General features: G+C 37.8%; 1 protein-coding gene across 1 annotated transcript in view; it reads right to left on the bottom strand.

The window, feature by feature from the left end:
- focad (focadhesin) overlaps positions 1-18,556 on the bottom strand; it is a 67,561-nt gene that overhangs the window by 30,478 nt on the left and 18,527 nt on the right. The window contains exons 9-15 of the mRNA XM_053497248.1: positions 17,182-17,269; positions 14,266-14,456; positions 13,819-14,079; positions 8,390-8,494; positions 7,417-7,518; positions 5,487-5,617; positions 307-433 (exon numbers count right to left, since the gene is read on the bottom strand). Coding sequence (XP_053353223.1) covers positions 307-433; positions 5,487-5,617; positions 7,417-7,518; positions 8,390-8,494; positions 13,819-14,079; positions 14,266-14,456; positions 17,182-17,269 — 1,005 coding nt within the window. The remainder of the gene's footprint in view (positions 1-306; positions 434-5,486; positions 5,618-7,416; positions 7,519-8,389; positions 8,495-13,818; positions 14,080-14,265; positions 14,457-17,181; positions 17,270-18,556) is intronic.

Here is an 18,556-nt window from a genome sequence, read left to right on the forward strand (position 1 = left end):
AAGTGAGGACTAGGAATGAGGTAAAAGAAATAGAAGGTGAATGCAGAAGCGCTCAAGGCGCAGTGGAATCGCTTGGGTGTCTTGAAAGTGAACAGAAATGTTTTCAATCTGCAGTGTGTGTGTGGATATCGGACATCTTCTGGGACTTTGCTGCAGCTGAGGTCAGCACAGAAGCTGCCTCACCATGCTTTATCCTAATTCTGGCCAGTATTTGCTGACCAGAGCTTCCAGATACAGTACCAGTTGCCCAAAGTTACCTGTTAAACTTAGTAAAAACCTCTGTAGCAAAGAAGCTGGATTTCAAACCTCAGCTTTGCACAGCTCGTAGAGGCCCTGCAGAGCCAGCGCCGCTGGAGTGGCCTGGTCCTTCTGGGAGCACTGAGTCAGCATGTCTGTGATGGCTGCCAACATGTCTCCTCCATGTTGATATGGCCTAGTGGAACAAAAAACAACAACAACAAAGCATTAGAACAGAGGGAAAAGATGTACTGCAGCATCTACAGATTCAAATTTTATCATCATTACATTACCTTTGCACTTTAATATTCACCTAAATTATGACAAAACATAAACTCTACCGCTTTCTACTTAAACCATAATTACCCAAGCAACTGTAAATTGTGTCTTAACTAAACACAATAATTAATAATTCACACTTCACGCTTGGGAAAAAAAAATCTTGTATTAAATAAATGAAAAAAACACCAACAGCATCAAGTACCCAGACCAAATGCTTAACAGTGAGGAGGAATATTATAGCGCTTTTCTACTGGGAGAGGTGGCACAGCTAGGCAAATTACCCATAATTCTCCATGCTGCTGTTATTTCTACTCTCACTATTTGGTTTCCTACTTGCTTTGGCTCCATGTTAACTACCTTCTCTTGGACAACTACCCTATCTGTGGATGATACCGTATTCAGTAATATAACACTGCATAGAACTGCACCATAGTATACTGGTCATCTTAACCCTAGGCTTAACTGCATAGCATACTTTTATTTTTGCTGTGTATACATTTTTATATTTTGTACTTTTTTAATTACTATTTATTTTTGTATTTTTTACTATTAATTACTACTATTCCATTTTTCATTTTGTGCCTTATCTTTTATGATACTGCTGAAACATTATAGGGATCTATAAAATCTCATTTTATCTTATTTACTTTTCCACCTTATCTTATTTCATCTCCTTTCATCTCACTTGATCCATCTTGTCTTATCTTAATATTAATTATCAATATTTTTCTTATCTCGTCTTATCTCCCCTTCTTATTATCCATCATTAATCTTATTTCATCTCTGCTTGTTGAATCTTTTCCACTTTATAATAATCTTATTTTATCTCATCTCATCTTGTATTAATTAATCTTATGTCATTTTACCCATCTCATCTTATCTTATCCATTTTATCTTATTTCATCTTCTCTTCTCACCTCATCTTGTCTTATTTCATCTTATCCCAACTTTTCTCCTCTTCTTACCTCATGTTTTCTCATTTAATTTTATCTCATCTTCTCACCTCATTTTATCTTATCTCATCTCATGCATGCTGAGTGAGGATATTCAGGTGAAACTAATACTGGTTCATGTGTCTGATGGGAATTGTTTCTCAAACAGTACAAAGATGCATAAATCTACAGCTATAAAAACCAACCTGTCAAAGTGTATCACTCTTTGGATTTAAAAGGATTTTCTGATGGATTTAAGAAGCAACATCACAGTGTAACAGTAAGTAAAAGGAGATATTAGATTCGTTGTTTATATTAACCTCCATCAATATTTTGCACTCTCTACTTAGCTATATTATACATTAAATGTGGCATGAATTTTTAGTTTTGGTCATAAAAAAACACCACAGTGAAAATCACTGCATTCCAACTCAAGTTTCCAAACGACACCCTGGAGGATTACACAACACATCAGATAAACGTTTTGGCAGAAATGCATGTCATTTTTGGTGGGGGGGAATGCACTGCACATCATCACCAAAACCTTATTCTGAAAGAGCTCACAACTTTCTGAATAATAAAAAGCATTAGTGTCTCTCATATAGTCAATTACCCATACACACTCGCATATGCTTGCACAGAGTTCATGCCTGTGTTTTAGGTCTCTTCATATAAATCATACAAAGTACAGAGGTAAGTTCACAAAATAGTTTTTCTGTTCTCTCTTCAACACATTTAAATCAACAATATAATCATCACCATTTTCCCACCAGAAGATGATGTATTACTGCATGAAAAACTCTCGGAATATCGCTCCAGGACTATAGAGACTTGCAGAAACTTAATAGTTTTAGCAAAGACAAACACCAAGATCTACTGTACACAGTTAAAAAAAAAAGGGCCAAAGAGCAACTCCCTTTAGAGAATTCACCAAATTAGTCATGTTGCTTATGTACTGCAGCAGAATGATTAAATGCTAAACACATTTGTACAAAAGGATTTCTCTTTATATCCATCCTGTTTACGCTCATGTCTTAAGATTTTTAAGTTTGAAAGTTGGACGGGTCAACTACCAACATTCCATTTGCATTTGCAAAGTGAGCTAGGCTGCCAAAAGTACATCATTGTGTTTAGGACAAATCTCTTATACAACAGCCTGCTGATCATGTAGAAAGACAGCAGTGCACTACAGAAATGACAGAATTATTAACAGTTTCATTCCTCCCTTATTAGACTTGCATGCTACCTTTCTAACAAATGTTAGCATAAATTGCTCTGGTCTAAAGACTCTCATATGCATAAGCTGTTAATATAGAAACAATAACTTTAATATAAACTGATATTGCATGCGTGATATAGTGGAACTACTTTCAGAGCTGCTGTTATACAAATGCAATCTTGGGATGCTGGAATTCATCAGTGCTACAGTATATACAGTATATTTCCCAGTGAGAAAAATCTCACTGGGCAATGTTTTACAGTAGCTATGTGATTTGGTGTTCTGACTTCACATCACAGGGGAAAGATATGTTTAGAGTCTGGTTTGTGTCTTTATTAGTAGCGGAACCCTCAGGGCACCCATACTGGTGGTATTGTATTTTGTTGAACGTGAAAACTTTGGTGATTAATGTGGTCCGATCCCTGCTCCCTACTGGGAATGGCTCGCTGTAACTTTTCTAAGGAATCCGACTAATGAATTTTCCAAAATTTCTGTTTTTCCCATTTGGGACTAGGCTCCCCCATAGCCGTGAATTTTCAAAACATTCGGCCAGATCTTCTGATCGCAATGGAATGATTTCAAATTCTGCGCCCCAAAAAAAACGCACAAACATCCGTTAGTTAACCATGGCACATCAGATTGCTCTCCTGACTCTGAGCTCGCTTGTTTTTGGAAAACGAGACATGGCTTGTCTATGGGTCCCAGAAACTTATCAAAAATAATAAATCCTTTTAAAATGGCTCTGAAATCACTGCAAAAGTCTGTAGACTCCACAGACTATAATAAGGTTTGTAGAGTGGGTACACACTGAAAACACACTTATACCTCCTTTAAAAAACTGCCATCTTGCACTCAGTTCTTTAAATACACATATAAAACTTGACATGCTACAAATGTAAAGCCTTATCTCTCTCAAACAATCAAATAACCCAAGCTCTAGTACCTACAGTCCCTCTGATATACAGTAGGTAAAGGTATCACTGGAGTCCTGTCGGCGTTGAAGTTAAAGCTCCTTACATTCTTTATGCCTGTGAGTTTGCTGTGCAGCAGGGAAGGGCATCTGCGACAAATGGCCCAAGCCAACTCAGTGCCTTTATGTTGCCACCTCGGGGCATTCTGTTTCAGCACGGCTACATCCTAAAAGCCTAGACATGAAATCTGCATGTGCTGGGCACACAGGATAAGGATTTGTTCATTTCTTGTGAGGGACAGTTAGAGATATAGCTGGTGGTTTGGGGTAGAAGTGGAAAACAAGTACAGCTCTACTTGTTAGGGTTCCTTTCAAAACCACATGCTTAAAACCACATGCACGAGCACCACATATGTTAGAACATTTAATGCTAGTCGAAGATTAGTAGGAGAACAGTAGAAGATTTTTTTTCATTTTACAATTCTTGTCCAGATTGATTTAACGTTCATGGTTCACATTATGCCTTTCCATTTATCATAGTATTTTGTTACAGACACTGGAGTGGAAGAAATAATTGGCCAAAATGGAAATAAATAAATAAATAAATAAATAAATAAAGTGTTTCAACCGTTAGACATAAGGATTGATTAAAACGTATTACAGTAAGGAGCTGGCAGAAAAAAAAAACTTTTGCTAACATGAATTGTGCTCCACCACAGGAGTTAATTGCATTGCTGCAAGTGCAAATGAATACACATTCAGACCGGATTCATAATCCACGCACTGAGTAGTATACCCAATCAGCAATGTCAACAGTGCAAAAAAACACATGACTAGACATCCATCACTTCGGAATCTACTTCTTATTATTACAGTTTTACAATATTCTTACCTTCTTACGCTCCCCTTTGTTTTTTATTATTATAGACTTCTTTTTTGATTTTAACCTTTTTTTCATATATTCAAAGAACCAAAGAAGAAAAAAGGGGAAATTTGGGAAAATAAATAGAGATCAAACCAGCGAACTGTATAAATGCATACAGTTCAACTGAGAAGACAAAATTGTGATTACTGTATGGGAATCAGTCAGACTTCTTCAGTGTCCAAAGCTGCCACAATGACGTTTGACGTATTTCATTTGCCACACATATGAATTCAAAACCTCACCAAATCCAACCTGTCAGCTCACTCAGTAAATTGCAAGCTTGCCAAACAGCTCAGTATCCTCACTGACTCATGTAATGATTAACAAATAAATCCTACATTCTACAGCTGTAAATGTTCAAAAACCATTTAAATTTAATATCAAAATAGCTTCAGACAGTAGTTCCATACACACTGAATATTCTAAATAAACACATTTACATAAACAGTATTGGGACTGGCAGCAACCCAACATACTTCAAATTAATTGCTTTCTCTTTGTCCTACACATCTCTTTCCTCGCTGCTTCTTATTTCTGCTTTAATCCCTCAGGGATCCCCAGGTGATCATGGTCAGATGGTGAACAGCGATTAGGCGGTGAAGAGTGCTGATTCAAGAAGTCAGGAGAAACACAATAACACCTGGGAGCTCGGCAATCTGCACACTTTATTTGATTGGTGAGGAACCTGACTACTCCCAGGGAACCCTCCCGTTAGGAAAGCGCTCAACTGACAGCGCTAATTCCCATCTTGTGTTCAGCAGAACCTTATAATGTCTTTCGACCCATTATGCGGTTATGTGATATCCGACAGCGCATACCACAATGTGTATGCGGAATTCACTCTCTCCTGCTCTCTGTATAGGAGAACTTAACCAACTGTGACGGTTCTCAGAGTCAACTGGAAATGGAGACTAGAGGTTTGATGAAACGGAGATGAAACGTGAGCGTAGCATGTGTTAGTGTGTTAAGTGTGTGGAGGACCTCTCCTTGCAGATGTCCCGCACACAAGCAGCCCTGGCCAGGATCTGCTCCCATTGAACCTCCCTCCCGACCACAACTGAGGATTTCTCCAGCAGCGCCATCAGCTTCTGCAAGTCTGGATACACACGATCCTACACACAGACACGCACACACAAACACATGGAAATGCATATTAGACTATCCAAAAATTTTAATAACTTGTTAGCTGGTAATTTATGAATGGCCTGTTTAACTGTGTTAAATCAACTCATCTCCCCAAGTATTTAAAAATGTACAAACGATAACCTTGAGGATACAACTGCGATTTGCAAATGTGCAACAGGAAAAATTATTCCTGGCAATGCTTTGAAATATGATAATCATTTAATTTTCTTCTTTGCTTATGGGAAATGCTTGATGTATTACACACCAAATCGTGAGAACAGTTCACTCCAATATTAAATAGCGACAACAATAACCATAAAAATAATAGCAATGACCTGGAGGGTGAGTTTGAACCACACACACAAAATACTCGCTCATAAGATTATTTTGCATTTTGGAACAAAATATTATCTGTTAATCATTATCTCTGTTTTGGTTTTTGCAATATTGACTTAGAGACATGGACATAATAATGACTTTTTAAGGTATATTCAGATATTTTGGAATATAATAAGATATAAATTGAGACAAAACATTTATATTGATATAGTTTAATGTCAATATACTGTAGTTCGAGAGAAAGTTGTTTCCAGGCCACCAAACCATGGGCACCATAATGCATTTACATTTAGCTATTTGGCAGACAGCCTTATCCAGAGCAATGAAATTTTTATCTCATTATATATCCGAGCAGTTGAGGGTTAAGGGCCTTACTCAAGGGCCCAACAGTGGCAACTTGGTGTTCATGGGACCTTCCGAACTGTAGTCCAATGTTTTAACCACCAAGCTACCCCTGACCCCTATCTATCTGATAAATGTATCCCCCACTGTGATATGACAGAAGCATGCATTATGTAAATGTGCTCTTTAACATCACTTTTTAAATCATGCACTGTCAGCGTTTTGATCTCAAAATGCTCCTGGTTTAAATTCATATATTCAAGGTGCTTTAAAATGTGATCCAGTAGATTACAGATCCAGTTACATAGTGTAGGTTCAGTTGTTATGTTGATTATATTGCATATGGCCATATGTTCTATAAATAGAATAAATTTGTAAACTAGTACATTACAGATATTTGAGAAAAAACAGTTGGGGGATGTTTAATGAGTGATAGAACAAATCAAGGTGGTTTTTAGGATTTTTGTCTGTCTGTTTGTCTGCATGTTTGTGCAGACATCACTTAAAAACTATTAAAAGGATTTTAATGTGGTTTTCACAGAGATATTTGGCCGAGCCTGAGGTAACATAAAGGCTTTGTTTCATCGCAATCGGCCCATGGGAAGAGCAGATATGCTCATTCAAAATTTAAATGGAAAATGGACATATCATAAAAAAATTAATAATTTACACAAAATGTAACAAAATTTATCAGATTTTAATTTTATTACGTGCTTATGAGTGCGTCATTAAAATCTACTTAATAAACGCAATCTCACACCTTTATTCCACGCACTTCACGGTAACACGTAAAAACTTTACTTCATCCCAAAACTTAACAGATGGCAATGTACCTTTTTTTAAAAGCACTTATGAGTGTGCAATTAAATTCAACGCCGGTAATGGCCCAATTTTGTTGGAATGCATCCATAATATGCATACACTCCTAACATTATTACACTTGAAAGTTTTTTGCAGTTTTATTATTACACTGTAGAAAAATTATTTAATCCTGCGACTCATATGTGCTTGCTGTTGGCTATGATTTTATCTTATATCAAGAGACTTATAGTTTAAGTAGTTGTTTATTTTATATCAAATCCTGATTCAAGCTGATGTGCTGTACCTGTTTTTGCCAGAGTGCAGTGAGCAGCCTCAGAGCCACAGCCCTCAACTTGGAGCAGCTGGCCAGCATCTGGAGAACATGCAGGACCTGCGGTATACAGAACTGAGAGAACAAAGACAAGCTTCAGCATAATGAGGAAATTCTGAAGACCCATCTAAAGCGATCGAGAAAACCATAATTCCCCTTAAAGCACTTTAATAACAAGGCTTAGTTGCATAGGGACAATGAATCAGAGAGCTAAAACCCTGAGTCAGTGCTTAAGCACTAATTTAACATCCGGATTTCATTAGGGAAGGACAGACATCGCGCTGTTTTATTAAAACTGGGCTTAAAAAACAAGGCGCCATTGTTTAAGCGAACCTGAGGATTAGAATAGATAATTATATAAAGGAAAAAGAAAAGGTTACTGATATCAAACTCAGATAATCCTAAAAAAAATAAAATAAATAATCAGGTCCAGAGCGTGCCCTTTCACGAATGTTAGAGAAAAGTTTTTTGTTGACGTTATTGAAATCATAAGCCCATGTCGGTGTCTCTCCGTAGCATACCTGAGGATAAAGCAGTGATGAATAATGTGCAGGGCTGCAGAGACTGATGAATTACAATAGCAAGAGGAGGCAGTGGACTGTTTCATGCATGTGCCCACAGCACCAGGTGAGCTGTTGCCATAACAACAAGAGAAGCATAATTACAGTCCAAAAGCAGCCTATTTCTATTTCTGTAGCAAAAACTGAGCGACAGTATGCAGGACAGAGGACCAGCCCAGGAAGCTTGGGGAAAAAAAAAAGAAGGACTAAATTTGAAACAATAAGACAATAGGATTTATGTGCTGGCAGTGCAGTGGATAGACTATGTGTGAAGTGTTTGTTGTTAAATGTTATTATGCTTTTCTGTTCTTTACACGTTTCATTTGAAATTACAGTTTCACTTTGCTAAAAAGCCTATGGAAGAAAAGTGGAACAGAAATACAAACCGTGTGTGTTCCAAGCTTCGGCAAGGTGAAGAGTACAGAATGAGACAGAGTCAGGTCAGAGACTCGGCCCAGCTTAAACATCAACACTGGCAGCAGACACGGGACCTGATACAGAGCGAGAGAGAGACAAGTAACATGAGTGTGTAAGTAAAACACAAACAAGATAAAAGAAGAAAACTAAAGGACAGACAAAACAAAAACAAAAACCTAAAATGTGAGAGTGAATGAAAAGTGTGAAAAAGAAAGAAAGAATGAAAAAGGAGAAAAAAAGAACGAAAGAAAGAGGAAAACAAAAGAGAACTTTCTAAAAAGAACAAGTATAAAAAGCTATAAGGGGCAAGCAAAGGTATGACGGAGAAAGAATAGAGGAAATAAAGAAAAAACAAAAAATTAATCAAAGTGAAAAAAGTAAAAGCAAAAAAAGAATAAAAGGAAAAGAGAAAATAAAATAAAAAAAGAAATAGAATGAGATAGAATAAAATTAAAAAAGAAAAAAAGAGTCTAAAAAAGGTAAATTAATTTTGAAAGAAAGACAGGCAGACAATAAAAAAAGCAAAATAAAGTAAAATAGTAAAACCATACAAAACAAAGATAAAAAAAAAGCAAAAGAAAAGAGCAAAAGAAAGAAATGAACTAAATAAGGAGAAAAACAAACACTATGGAAAAGAAAAGAAAAAGATGAGCTCGACAGAAAGACAGAAATAAGAGAAATAGAGAAATAATATGCAGTCTCAGCAGAAAGGGTGGAAACGTGTGAGTGACACACGAGATAAACGTGACAGAAATATGCACACAGGCATTTATGACGTTGAGCAGTTGGGGAGCAACAAATCCCTCCAGGCTAAACGTAAGGAAAGATGGACGGGGCTCAACTGGTAGTGAGACATGTTTGCTTAGAGATCACTCAGGAGGAGGAAGAAGAAGAAAAGAAAGGGGAGAAGGAGGAGGAGGAGGAGGTGTTAGAGCGCTTCTTTCCCCCCCATCATTACTGCTGCTACACTGAGGGAGACTGTCACAACCCATCCATCTCACACAGTGTGTGTGTGGAGAAAACACAGAGCGGGACGACCCACAGTCACACGGCTTTGAAGTGCCGTCCAGAAGCTCCAGAATCCCTCCGTGTTTCTCTCGCTCTGCTTTGCTCAAGCTGCTCTTATGTCTTAAAATGTTATTTTAGGATGCTTTTATCATGCTACATGTTGGCGTGTGGCCAGTGTTTATCCGGCTTTTAAGGCCTGAGAAAATTCTCATGTTTTTAGCCTGAGGGGTAGAACTGGTAATGTTCAGGGAGCTAAATGAGTGTCAGAATATCGTGAGGCTCTGGTACCTGCCAAGTGCAAGATGAAAGAATACCAATCTTAATCTTTGCCTGGAAACTTGAAAAAAAAAAAAAAAAAAAAAGAACACCTCTATTTAGTATTTGGGGAATTTTTTCCCCTCACACAAGCGAATACTGTAGACCGCTTTGTAATTATTAACCGGACGATATGTTAAGAATATAATCTCACAGTGTCATATACAGCATATGCACCATTTGTTTAAAAAAATCGCTACCATACAAGAACAGTCAGGTCTTATTATGAACATATGACTTGCTGACCTCAATTTGAATTCAAATTGAAAAACGGGCCAGCGATCACCACACAACCGCTCTGACCCCGCGCAGCAGAAACTCCCTTATTTCAGGCTAGTGGAGACAGTGTTAGATGTCCTAGAATTAGAGATTAACCCTACGATGCTCCAACTACACACTCTGCACCGCAGGAGCCAAGACGAGCGACCCGGCCTGCTGAGAACGGCACAACCTCCGACCCCATCAGCCGGCCAATTAACAGCCCTTGGGAGGTTAAACTAATGCTAAACTAATGGGAGGAGGAGCAGGAAGGGAAAGGGCATGCGGTGAGGAAATGACCACAAACAATTGTAACAACATAAGGTGAAGCGTGATTAAATGCTAATAATTATAGAAGATGATTCCACTTTTATTATCTTAATGCATTAATATTATAAAGGGTAGATTTTTTTGTTTGTTGCATAAATACATCCTATTCTACTAGCTACACCTAAATAAATAAAAACAGATTTTTTTAATGCACAGATTTAAAGATGGCCAACAAAAAAGAATCCTAAGAGGCAGAAAGAAAAACAAACATTCTGTACAGTAATGTGCAGTAAGTCTGGAGTCATAGACTTTTTTTTATTCTGACTGTAATCTTGAAGTATAGTTCTTTAGGCTTCCTTAAGACCTTTTTTGCCCTCATTTTCGATCCAGTCCCTGTACCTGACCAGTTTCGGAGGAACGTTTTCGTTTCTTGCACCATACAGAGACCTATGAACAATTCAAGCATTTAAAAACATCTAACTTGAGGCATGAACTGGTGAGAAACAGTTGATCAGCACGATGATTAGTATACTGGTGATGCTGAATGCTGAGTGGTCGGAAAAGACGAGAGGGGAAATGAAACTGATGCTGAAGTTATTACATAAACAACCAAATTTTAAATTGTATCTTTAGCCACTTTGCAGTATCCTTTTGTTACCATTTCTTTAATTGAATCTACTTCATAGAATTAAATGTTTTTTATGGAAATGCACAGTACAGTATGTTAGTGGGCAAGATCAGTTGGAACTTAAAAAAAAAAAATGGACTTGATTTCAAAACTATAATGAATCAACTTGTTACACATCTGTACATTTTACCTACAGTACATACCACAAAGGTGTAGAAGGAGAACATGTGGCATAAATACCACCCTGAGCTTTAATTAGTTTATTAGTTATGAGTTCATATATTGAACGTGAGAAACAATAACAACACTAGGAGAAAAAAAAAAACACTTATTTTATTGTTTTTGAAACTTTTTAGGTCATTTTTGCCCCATGGTCTGCTTCCCATGGGTTAAGCTTGTTTATACATTATTTCTTCCCAACATCCAAATTGCATGGTGTTTACCTCACCCTAAATGACTGTTCACTTTAGCTTAAATTCAGTCGAGTGCCCATTTTCTTTCACGCTACACATGCATCACTGGCTTAATATGACATAAATAGATAGTCGCTCAGATCAGAGTTAAACATCTCCATGATTTCAGACTCTCCTGAAGCCTTCCAAATGGATTCCCATTATTCCATTTTTGCCTGCCTAAATGTTATCGAGCTAAAATGATGTGTATGATAAACTGTGCCAAGTCTACTCAGGCTTGTTCAAGCGTAAGCTCCATTCTTACACAAATTGCTTGCATTGCTGAATTCACCATCGGGGAATCTGCAGGTGTCATTGCTATGCCATCTCTTCTTTTTCTCCCGTAACTGCAAACTGCTCCAATTCCTCAGCTGCCAACGTGTTGCCTAGCAACTCTGGCATCTGAATGGATATTAGGCAGGAATGGGAGAGTAGGGGGGAAAAAAAAGCTTGGTTCTGTCTCTGGGTATGATTTCAATTCATATGCCACCTTCTTTAAGATTAACAAGTAATATATTTTTTTTCAAGACAGCACACGCCGCAGGGATGTCAAACAGCATTTAAATTTCAAGTACTTTAAATAATTAGCATTGGAATATTAATGAGCCTATAATTTTCTATGGCCTCAGACAGAATAGTCTCATTAGCAATTAGCAGTCTCATTAGCAATATTGCAGCAATGTGTGGCTGTATAATACAATCAGGTTCATAAGTATTTGGACTGTGACCCAACTCCTTTTATAATTTTGCCTCTCTAGACCACCACTATGAAATGAAGCAGTCAAAATGTGAATAAAGTGCAGCAGTTCTAATAAAGCTTTAATATAGAGATTTTAAATATTTTCTATTCATTTTCAGTCTCAAAAGTAATTGGATTCTCTTATGTGGTCCAAAGAGGTGCTGATGCAAGTAAAGCTATGAGATAGAAATAACAAAACAGACTGAAATTCAAATCAGAGAGATAGCAAAAGTGCTATCAGTGGCCAAATAAGCAATTTGTACATTCTTAAAAGAAATGCACTGACAAGTTCAGCAACACCAAAAGGCCTTGAATTATACAGATGACAACAAAAGTGGATGATCTCAAAATTCTTTGGTAAAGAAAAACAACCCTTTGCAACATCTAGCCAAGGCAAAGAACATTCTAAAGTAGGCACGAAAACAACAACAACAACAACAAAAGAACTAAAAAAAAAGAAAAAAGAAAAAAGGGAAAGACTAATGTTCCAAAGCATGCCATATAATATGTCAAAAATTAGCATTAGCATAAGTAGGTTAGTGGTTAGCACTATCACCTTGCACCTCCAGGTCCCGGGTATGAACCCCCGAAATTGGGTTTGTGTGCATGGAGTTTCATGTTCTTCCTGTGCTTGGTGGGGTACTCTGGTTTTCCTCCCACAGTCCGAAGACAAATTAGGCTAATTGGCCAGAATTGCCCATATTATGTTAATGTGTGTGTGAATGTTGACCGAAGATCCTACCATGGTCGTACAAATGGTGGCCTCCATGGTCCATAGTTAGACTACAGAGGTTCCTAGATGAATAAATGGATGGATGGATGGATGGATGGATAGGGGTATATAAATCCAAAAATGACCTTTATCCAAATATTTCTGGACTGTATTAATCATGGAAAGTTATATTTATTATGTACATGGGTAAGCCAGTGAGGACTAACGAGCTTAAGAGCTATACTATTTTGTATACTCCCCGCAGTCCAAATTTCGAATTCTTTCTATTTGTATAATGCATGCCACATACCAAATAAAATGGTCCAGCAGTTTTAGCCACAGAAGAAGTCAGAATCCATTAACATCTTAGACACAACACCTACATGTACGTTTTTTGCAATTTACTGTATGTACTAAATGGTAAAAACCCCAAAGTGGAATTATTCCCACCATTCTGGTACATCAAGCAAATGACTTTTAGCCTAAAAGTAAAAAAAAAAAAAAAAAGTATTTATATAGACAATGTTGTAATCATTGAAAGCAAATACTTATTTCAGCTTTGATAATGTAGGATTACATTTCACAGTAATTACTGTTATTCTCGGCTCACATACACAAGACTTAATCTAGGACTTCACAAATATTTGATCTGTAAGTGTAAAATAAATTCCACTAGGAACAGGCAATTTAAATGACAAAATTAATTGTGTACAGCAATACTGGAGCTATTTATGTATTACAGTCATAAAGCTATTTATTCCTGACCTTTCAACAGACAGAACGCTGCATGTGACAGGCCACAGGAACGTAATTGTATATATAAATGAATTTTAGGCTGTGATTTTCCACCACTGTGACAAAATAAACGAAACAATTCCCAGAATATATTCCACATCCCTCACCGAATTAATCCACACTCTTAAACATGGGGCCGTTAAACGAGCCTCTATCCCAATTTACATACTGTATGCTGCAACATTCTTGAGAAAGTAATAATGACAGTGTCTGGGATGTACCTGAGCGGGATCAGCCTCAGCAATGCCTGCTACAGTGTCCAGTGCCAGCCTGCAGAGATCCCCCTCACTCCAGAGGATCAGGTGTGTGACCAGGAGAGGAAGAGCATCAGGGACACGTTCGCACAAAGGAAGAGTGGACTGAATGGAATAGAGCCAGTCCATTGCTGCCGAGGGGACCGCAGAGACTTGCCGTAATACACTTGTGGCCACTTGCAGCTCACTGTACCATGTGCTGAGAGGAAGAGTCAGCTGTGTGCTGTTCTGGAGGGTGAAGAGAAAAGGTATATTAACCCCCACAGGACCATGTTGATAAATTATAGATAAAACAGAGGACTTCTTAAAATGCCAAATGTAGAAAGTGCATTATTTTTATTTAAACAATTAATTGCCACAAACTTGTTTGCATAAGACATTTGTGAAACTGCAGAAAAGGTCAAGGTCGGGTACCTGAACCGGACTGCTCGTCTCTTTCTCGATCGTCTGCAGCAGTGAAGTGGCCAGGTCTTGATTTTTTGCCTGTGTGTGAGGGTCAGTGAGTGCCTCCATGAGTGTGGAGCAGGAAAGCACCTGCAGCAGTGGCATCACCAGCACTGAGGCACCCCATATAGGTTTCTCTTCAGGTGGAATGAGCTTTACAGCTGTGAGCATGAAAAGACACAACATGCAAATGAAAAAAAAAAAAAAAAAAAGACCATTAGACTGGCATTTATACAGCTATGATTATCAATATTTAGTAAAGTTATAGAAGTGCAAAAAACAACAAACAGTGAAGAACTAGCAATGGTAACAATCTATTTCACACAGTTCCCCCTTTTACTCCAACACGCATAAGGACTTAAATCAGTTGCTTTAGTTTTACAGCTACATGATTAATATCAGGCAGCATGGAGCCCCCAGTTTGATCCTGAGCTCAGGTTACAATCAATGTGGAGTTCTTGCTGGGTCCTTGTGGGTTTCCTCTAAACTCTCAGGTTTCCTCAGGTGAATTTATGACTTGAACTGCCCCTAGGTGGTAATGAGTGTGTGAGCCTATATGGTACCCTGTCATAGACAATACGGATCTCAACACTTGGATCTCATCCAAGGTGTATTCCCAGTTCAAATACAGTGAGATCCACTGTAGCCCTTAACAAGGATACCATTACCAAAGACTAATGAATGAAATGGCTTTTGTCAATAACAAGCAAGTCTATACAGTATAGTAGTCCTGTATAGCATGGGGTGCACAGAAATGAAGATGAACATGATTTTGTATAGGAAATTAAAAACACAGTGAAAATAAGATTAGGATTTACCTATTTTTCTTAAAACAAAATTTGTAAGTTCCTTTGTGCATTGATCAGACTTAAAGGTCCCATATTTTACTAGTTCTTTAACAAGTTAATATGAATCCCCCAAATCCTCTGTAAAGTGTATGTGAAATTTCCCTCATTTAATGCAGTTTTTCAGATCCTAAACTCTCTTTTTTTTACTGTGTGTGTCTTATATGAAGTCACAACAGGGTAAAAAATTGTCATTTTTAAGTCGTAGACAATAAAAAAAAAAAAATAAGAGAAGAACAGACAAGAACTTTTTTTCTCAGCTTTTTTGTTGCTTGGACAAACATAGAGACCCAACTGAGTGTATAAAATGTCTAAAAAAAATAAATTGTGCATAGTAGATCTTCTTTTAATAGGACATTATGGCCCAAATATAAAAATCAGAACTGTATGTTAGGATAATTTAATTAGTCTTGTATATGAATTTATTCTGCTATTTTATGAAACTTGATGGCATAAATATAATGGTCCAGCACTGGCCTCCAGGACTATAGAGGTTCTCAGCTGGATTGATGGATAAAACTTAATGTAAAAATAGATTAAATAAGTTTTATGGGTTAATGAGGTGTGTAATTTAGGCAGATTAAATTTTAAGCTTGACATTATCTGTGTTGTTAGCAATATCCATTTAGCTCCATAACAATACTATAGAGGTAGTAATAATAATAAAACATTTTATTTATAATGCACTTTATATTTAAAGCAAATCTCAAAGTGCTACAAATTATTTTGATCCAAAAGCGCCAGGGAGGTGACCAAGAACCCGGTGGTCACTCTGTCAGAGCTCTACCATATAGGCTTCATCAGGCCTATATGGTAGTATGCCGTTTGCCTAAAGGCATGTGAAGGACTCTTAGACCATGAGAAACAAAATTCTCAGGTCTGATGAGACTCTCTGGCCACTCTACCATATACAGTAGGCCTGATTGGTGGATGGCTGCGGGAAGGTTCTCTTCTCTCCACAGAGGACCTCTACAGCTCTGACAGAGTGACCATCGGGTTCTTGGTCACCTCCCTGACTAAGGCTCTTCTCCCCCGATCGCTCAGTTTAGATGGCCGGCCAGCTCTAGGAAGAGTCCTGGTGATTTCAAACTTCTTCCACTTACGGATGATGGAGGCCACTGTGCTCATTGGGATCTTCAAAGCGGCAGAAATTTTTTTGTAACCTTCCCCAGATTTGTGCCTTGAGACAATCCTGTCTCGGAGGTCAATGGACAATTCCTTTGACTTCATGCTTGGTTTGTGCTCTGACATGAACTGTCAACTGTGGGACCTTATATAGACAGGTTTGTGCCTTTTCAAATCATGTCCAACCAACTGAATTTACCACAGGTGGACTCCAATCAAGCTGCAGAAACATCTCAAAGATGATCAGGGGAAACAGGATGCACTGAGCTCAATTTTGCAAACACTGTGAATACTTATGTACATGTGCGTTCTCATTTTTTTTTTTTTTTTTTTTTTTTTTTAACAAATTAGCAAAAATCTCAAGTAAACTTTTTTCATGTTGTCATTATGGGGTGTTGTGTGTAGACCTCTGAGTAAAAAAAAATATATGAATCCATTTTAAAATAAGGCTGTAGAAAAAGTGATGCGCTGTGAATACTTAACGGATGCACTGTAGTTCTGGCTGATCTATTCCTTTAACAAAATTAAATAAATTTCCTTGATAATAATGTTCATCTCCTTTGCAAAAGGATTAATCTAGAAATCCAAATGCAATGTAAAGTTGTTAAAAAAGATCCAGTTATACATAACTCATAAACCATTATTTGAGTCTGGGACCTGAGTGAACATTTAAATAGTATTGATTGTATAAAAGGTCTTATACAGTATTGATGGACCAAACACTAACTTAAAGCATGTGTTAATTGCAAGCAAGATTCCTACTTTAAAACTTCAAAATTAAAAACAAATACAGACACAACTCCATCATGGGCGATTGAATTAAATGGGCTAATCAACTGCTAAAAATACCAAAAATATCAACCTCCTGCATGGAAATAAAGCTATCAGTATCAGTAAGAGGGGGGAAAATCTTCACCGAGCTCCAGGAGGGCAGTCTGCTGTGAGGCCGAGGCTCTGAGGAGGAGCAGCGCGATCCCCATGATCACTTGCTCAGACGGGAGATCCTGCGGAGAGAAAGAGGCGAAGTGAGAGAAGAGTGGGACGCAGATGCCGTCGAACAGGGGGTGCTGAGCGCAGGATGAAAATCGCTCCAGGCTGGCGTGAAAGCTACCACCAGTCTTTAGAGACTTGAGGGGAGGATTTGAGAAGATTAGCATCACACAGCTAACTCTGTTTGAAGCCAGCATGCCTTTTTCATCACGTTCAAGCCTAACAGAAACAAATCCTGGAAGCCGAGGAACACACCGGGACTTTGAGAATAAACAGTTTATGAGTTGTCTGGGGACAGTTAAACAATATCCGAACAAATAATTCCCTCTTTATTAATAAAAGCAGACCAAGCACCTTTACAAAGACTAACGTTAACACAGGCTGAACTCAAAGCCGGGCCCGTAAACATGCTTATGCCTGTGTTAAAATGTCTCATTATAACATTTTACAAAGATACACAACACTCCTCATTTATCAAGCTGGATATAAACCAGATCATTTGTAAATCAGTCACAGGAGCATTTATACAAGTAATATGGTACTCATGAAATCCAGTAAGTTTGGAAGAAAAAACATCTGTATCCTACTCCTGAGCCAGTAAAAAGTTCAAGTTTAAGGAAGTAATTCAAATTGTTCACCAATTCACAGAGAGGGTCAAAATATAAAGCTGCATCAAGCAAAGAAAACAACTAACAACTTTAGGTTTTGAGATGACTGGAATTGGGTTAAGTACCGTTCAAGACATTTTGAAAACATGGAAGAAAAGTGCTGAACCATCAACTTAGTCAGAAATAAATCATGACCGGAGATCACTTAAACACTTGAAGTTACATGGTAAAAAAAAGAAATATCAAGAGTTAAAAAAACATATCTATGTTCAATAGTGAAAAAAAGGTAGTTCCATACACGAGAAAATCACTCGTCAATAAACCTAATAAGGAAAAATGTTTCTGACTTTGGAGCAATAGAAAAATATGTCATGTGGTGTGATTAGTCCAGACTGACCCTGTACCAGATGGATGGGTGCAGCAGAGTAAAAAAGGGAAGCACATGAAGCGATACACCCATCATGCATAGTGCTTACTGTACAAGTGCAATGATCTGGGGTTGCTTCAGTTGTCAGGTCTAGGCTCAATGTTATGTGGCAATAAAATGAAGCCAGCTGGAGACCGTAATGTACTGAATGACCGGGTTATCGCACTCATGGAGTTTTTCTTTCCTGATGGCACAGGCATATTCCAAACAGGAGCATGGAGCATGAGGAATCATTTTTACACAAAAACTGACTACCAGATTGTGTG

The sequence above is a fragment of the Clarias gariepinus genome, chromosome 1, assembly GCF_024256425.1.
Source record: "Clarias gariepinus isolate MV-2021 ecotype Netherlands chromosome 1, CGAR_prim_01v2, whole genome shotgun sequence".
Classification (NCBI taxonomy): domain Eukaryota; kingdom Metazoa; phylum Chordata; class Actinopteri; order Siluriformes; family Clariidae; genus Clarias; species Clarias gariepinus.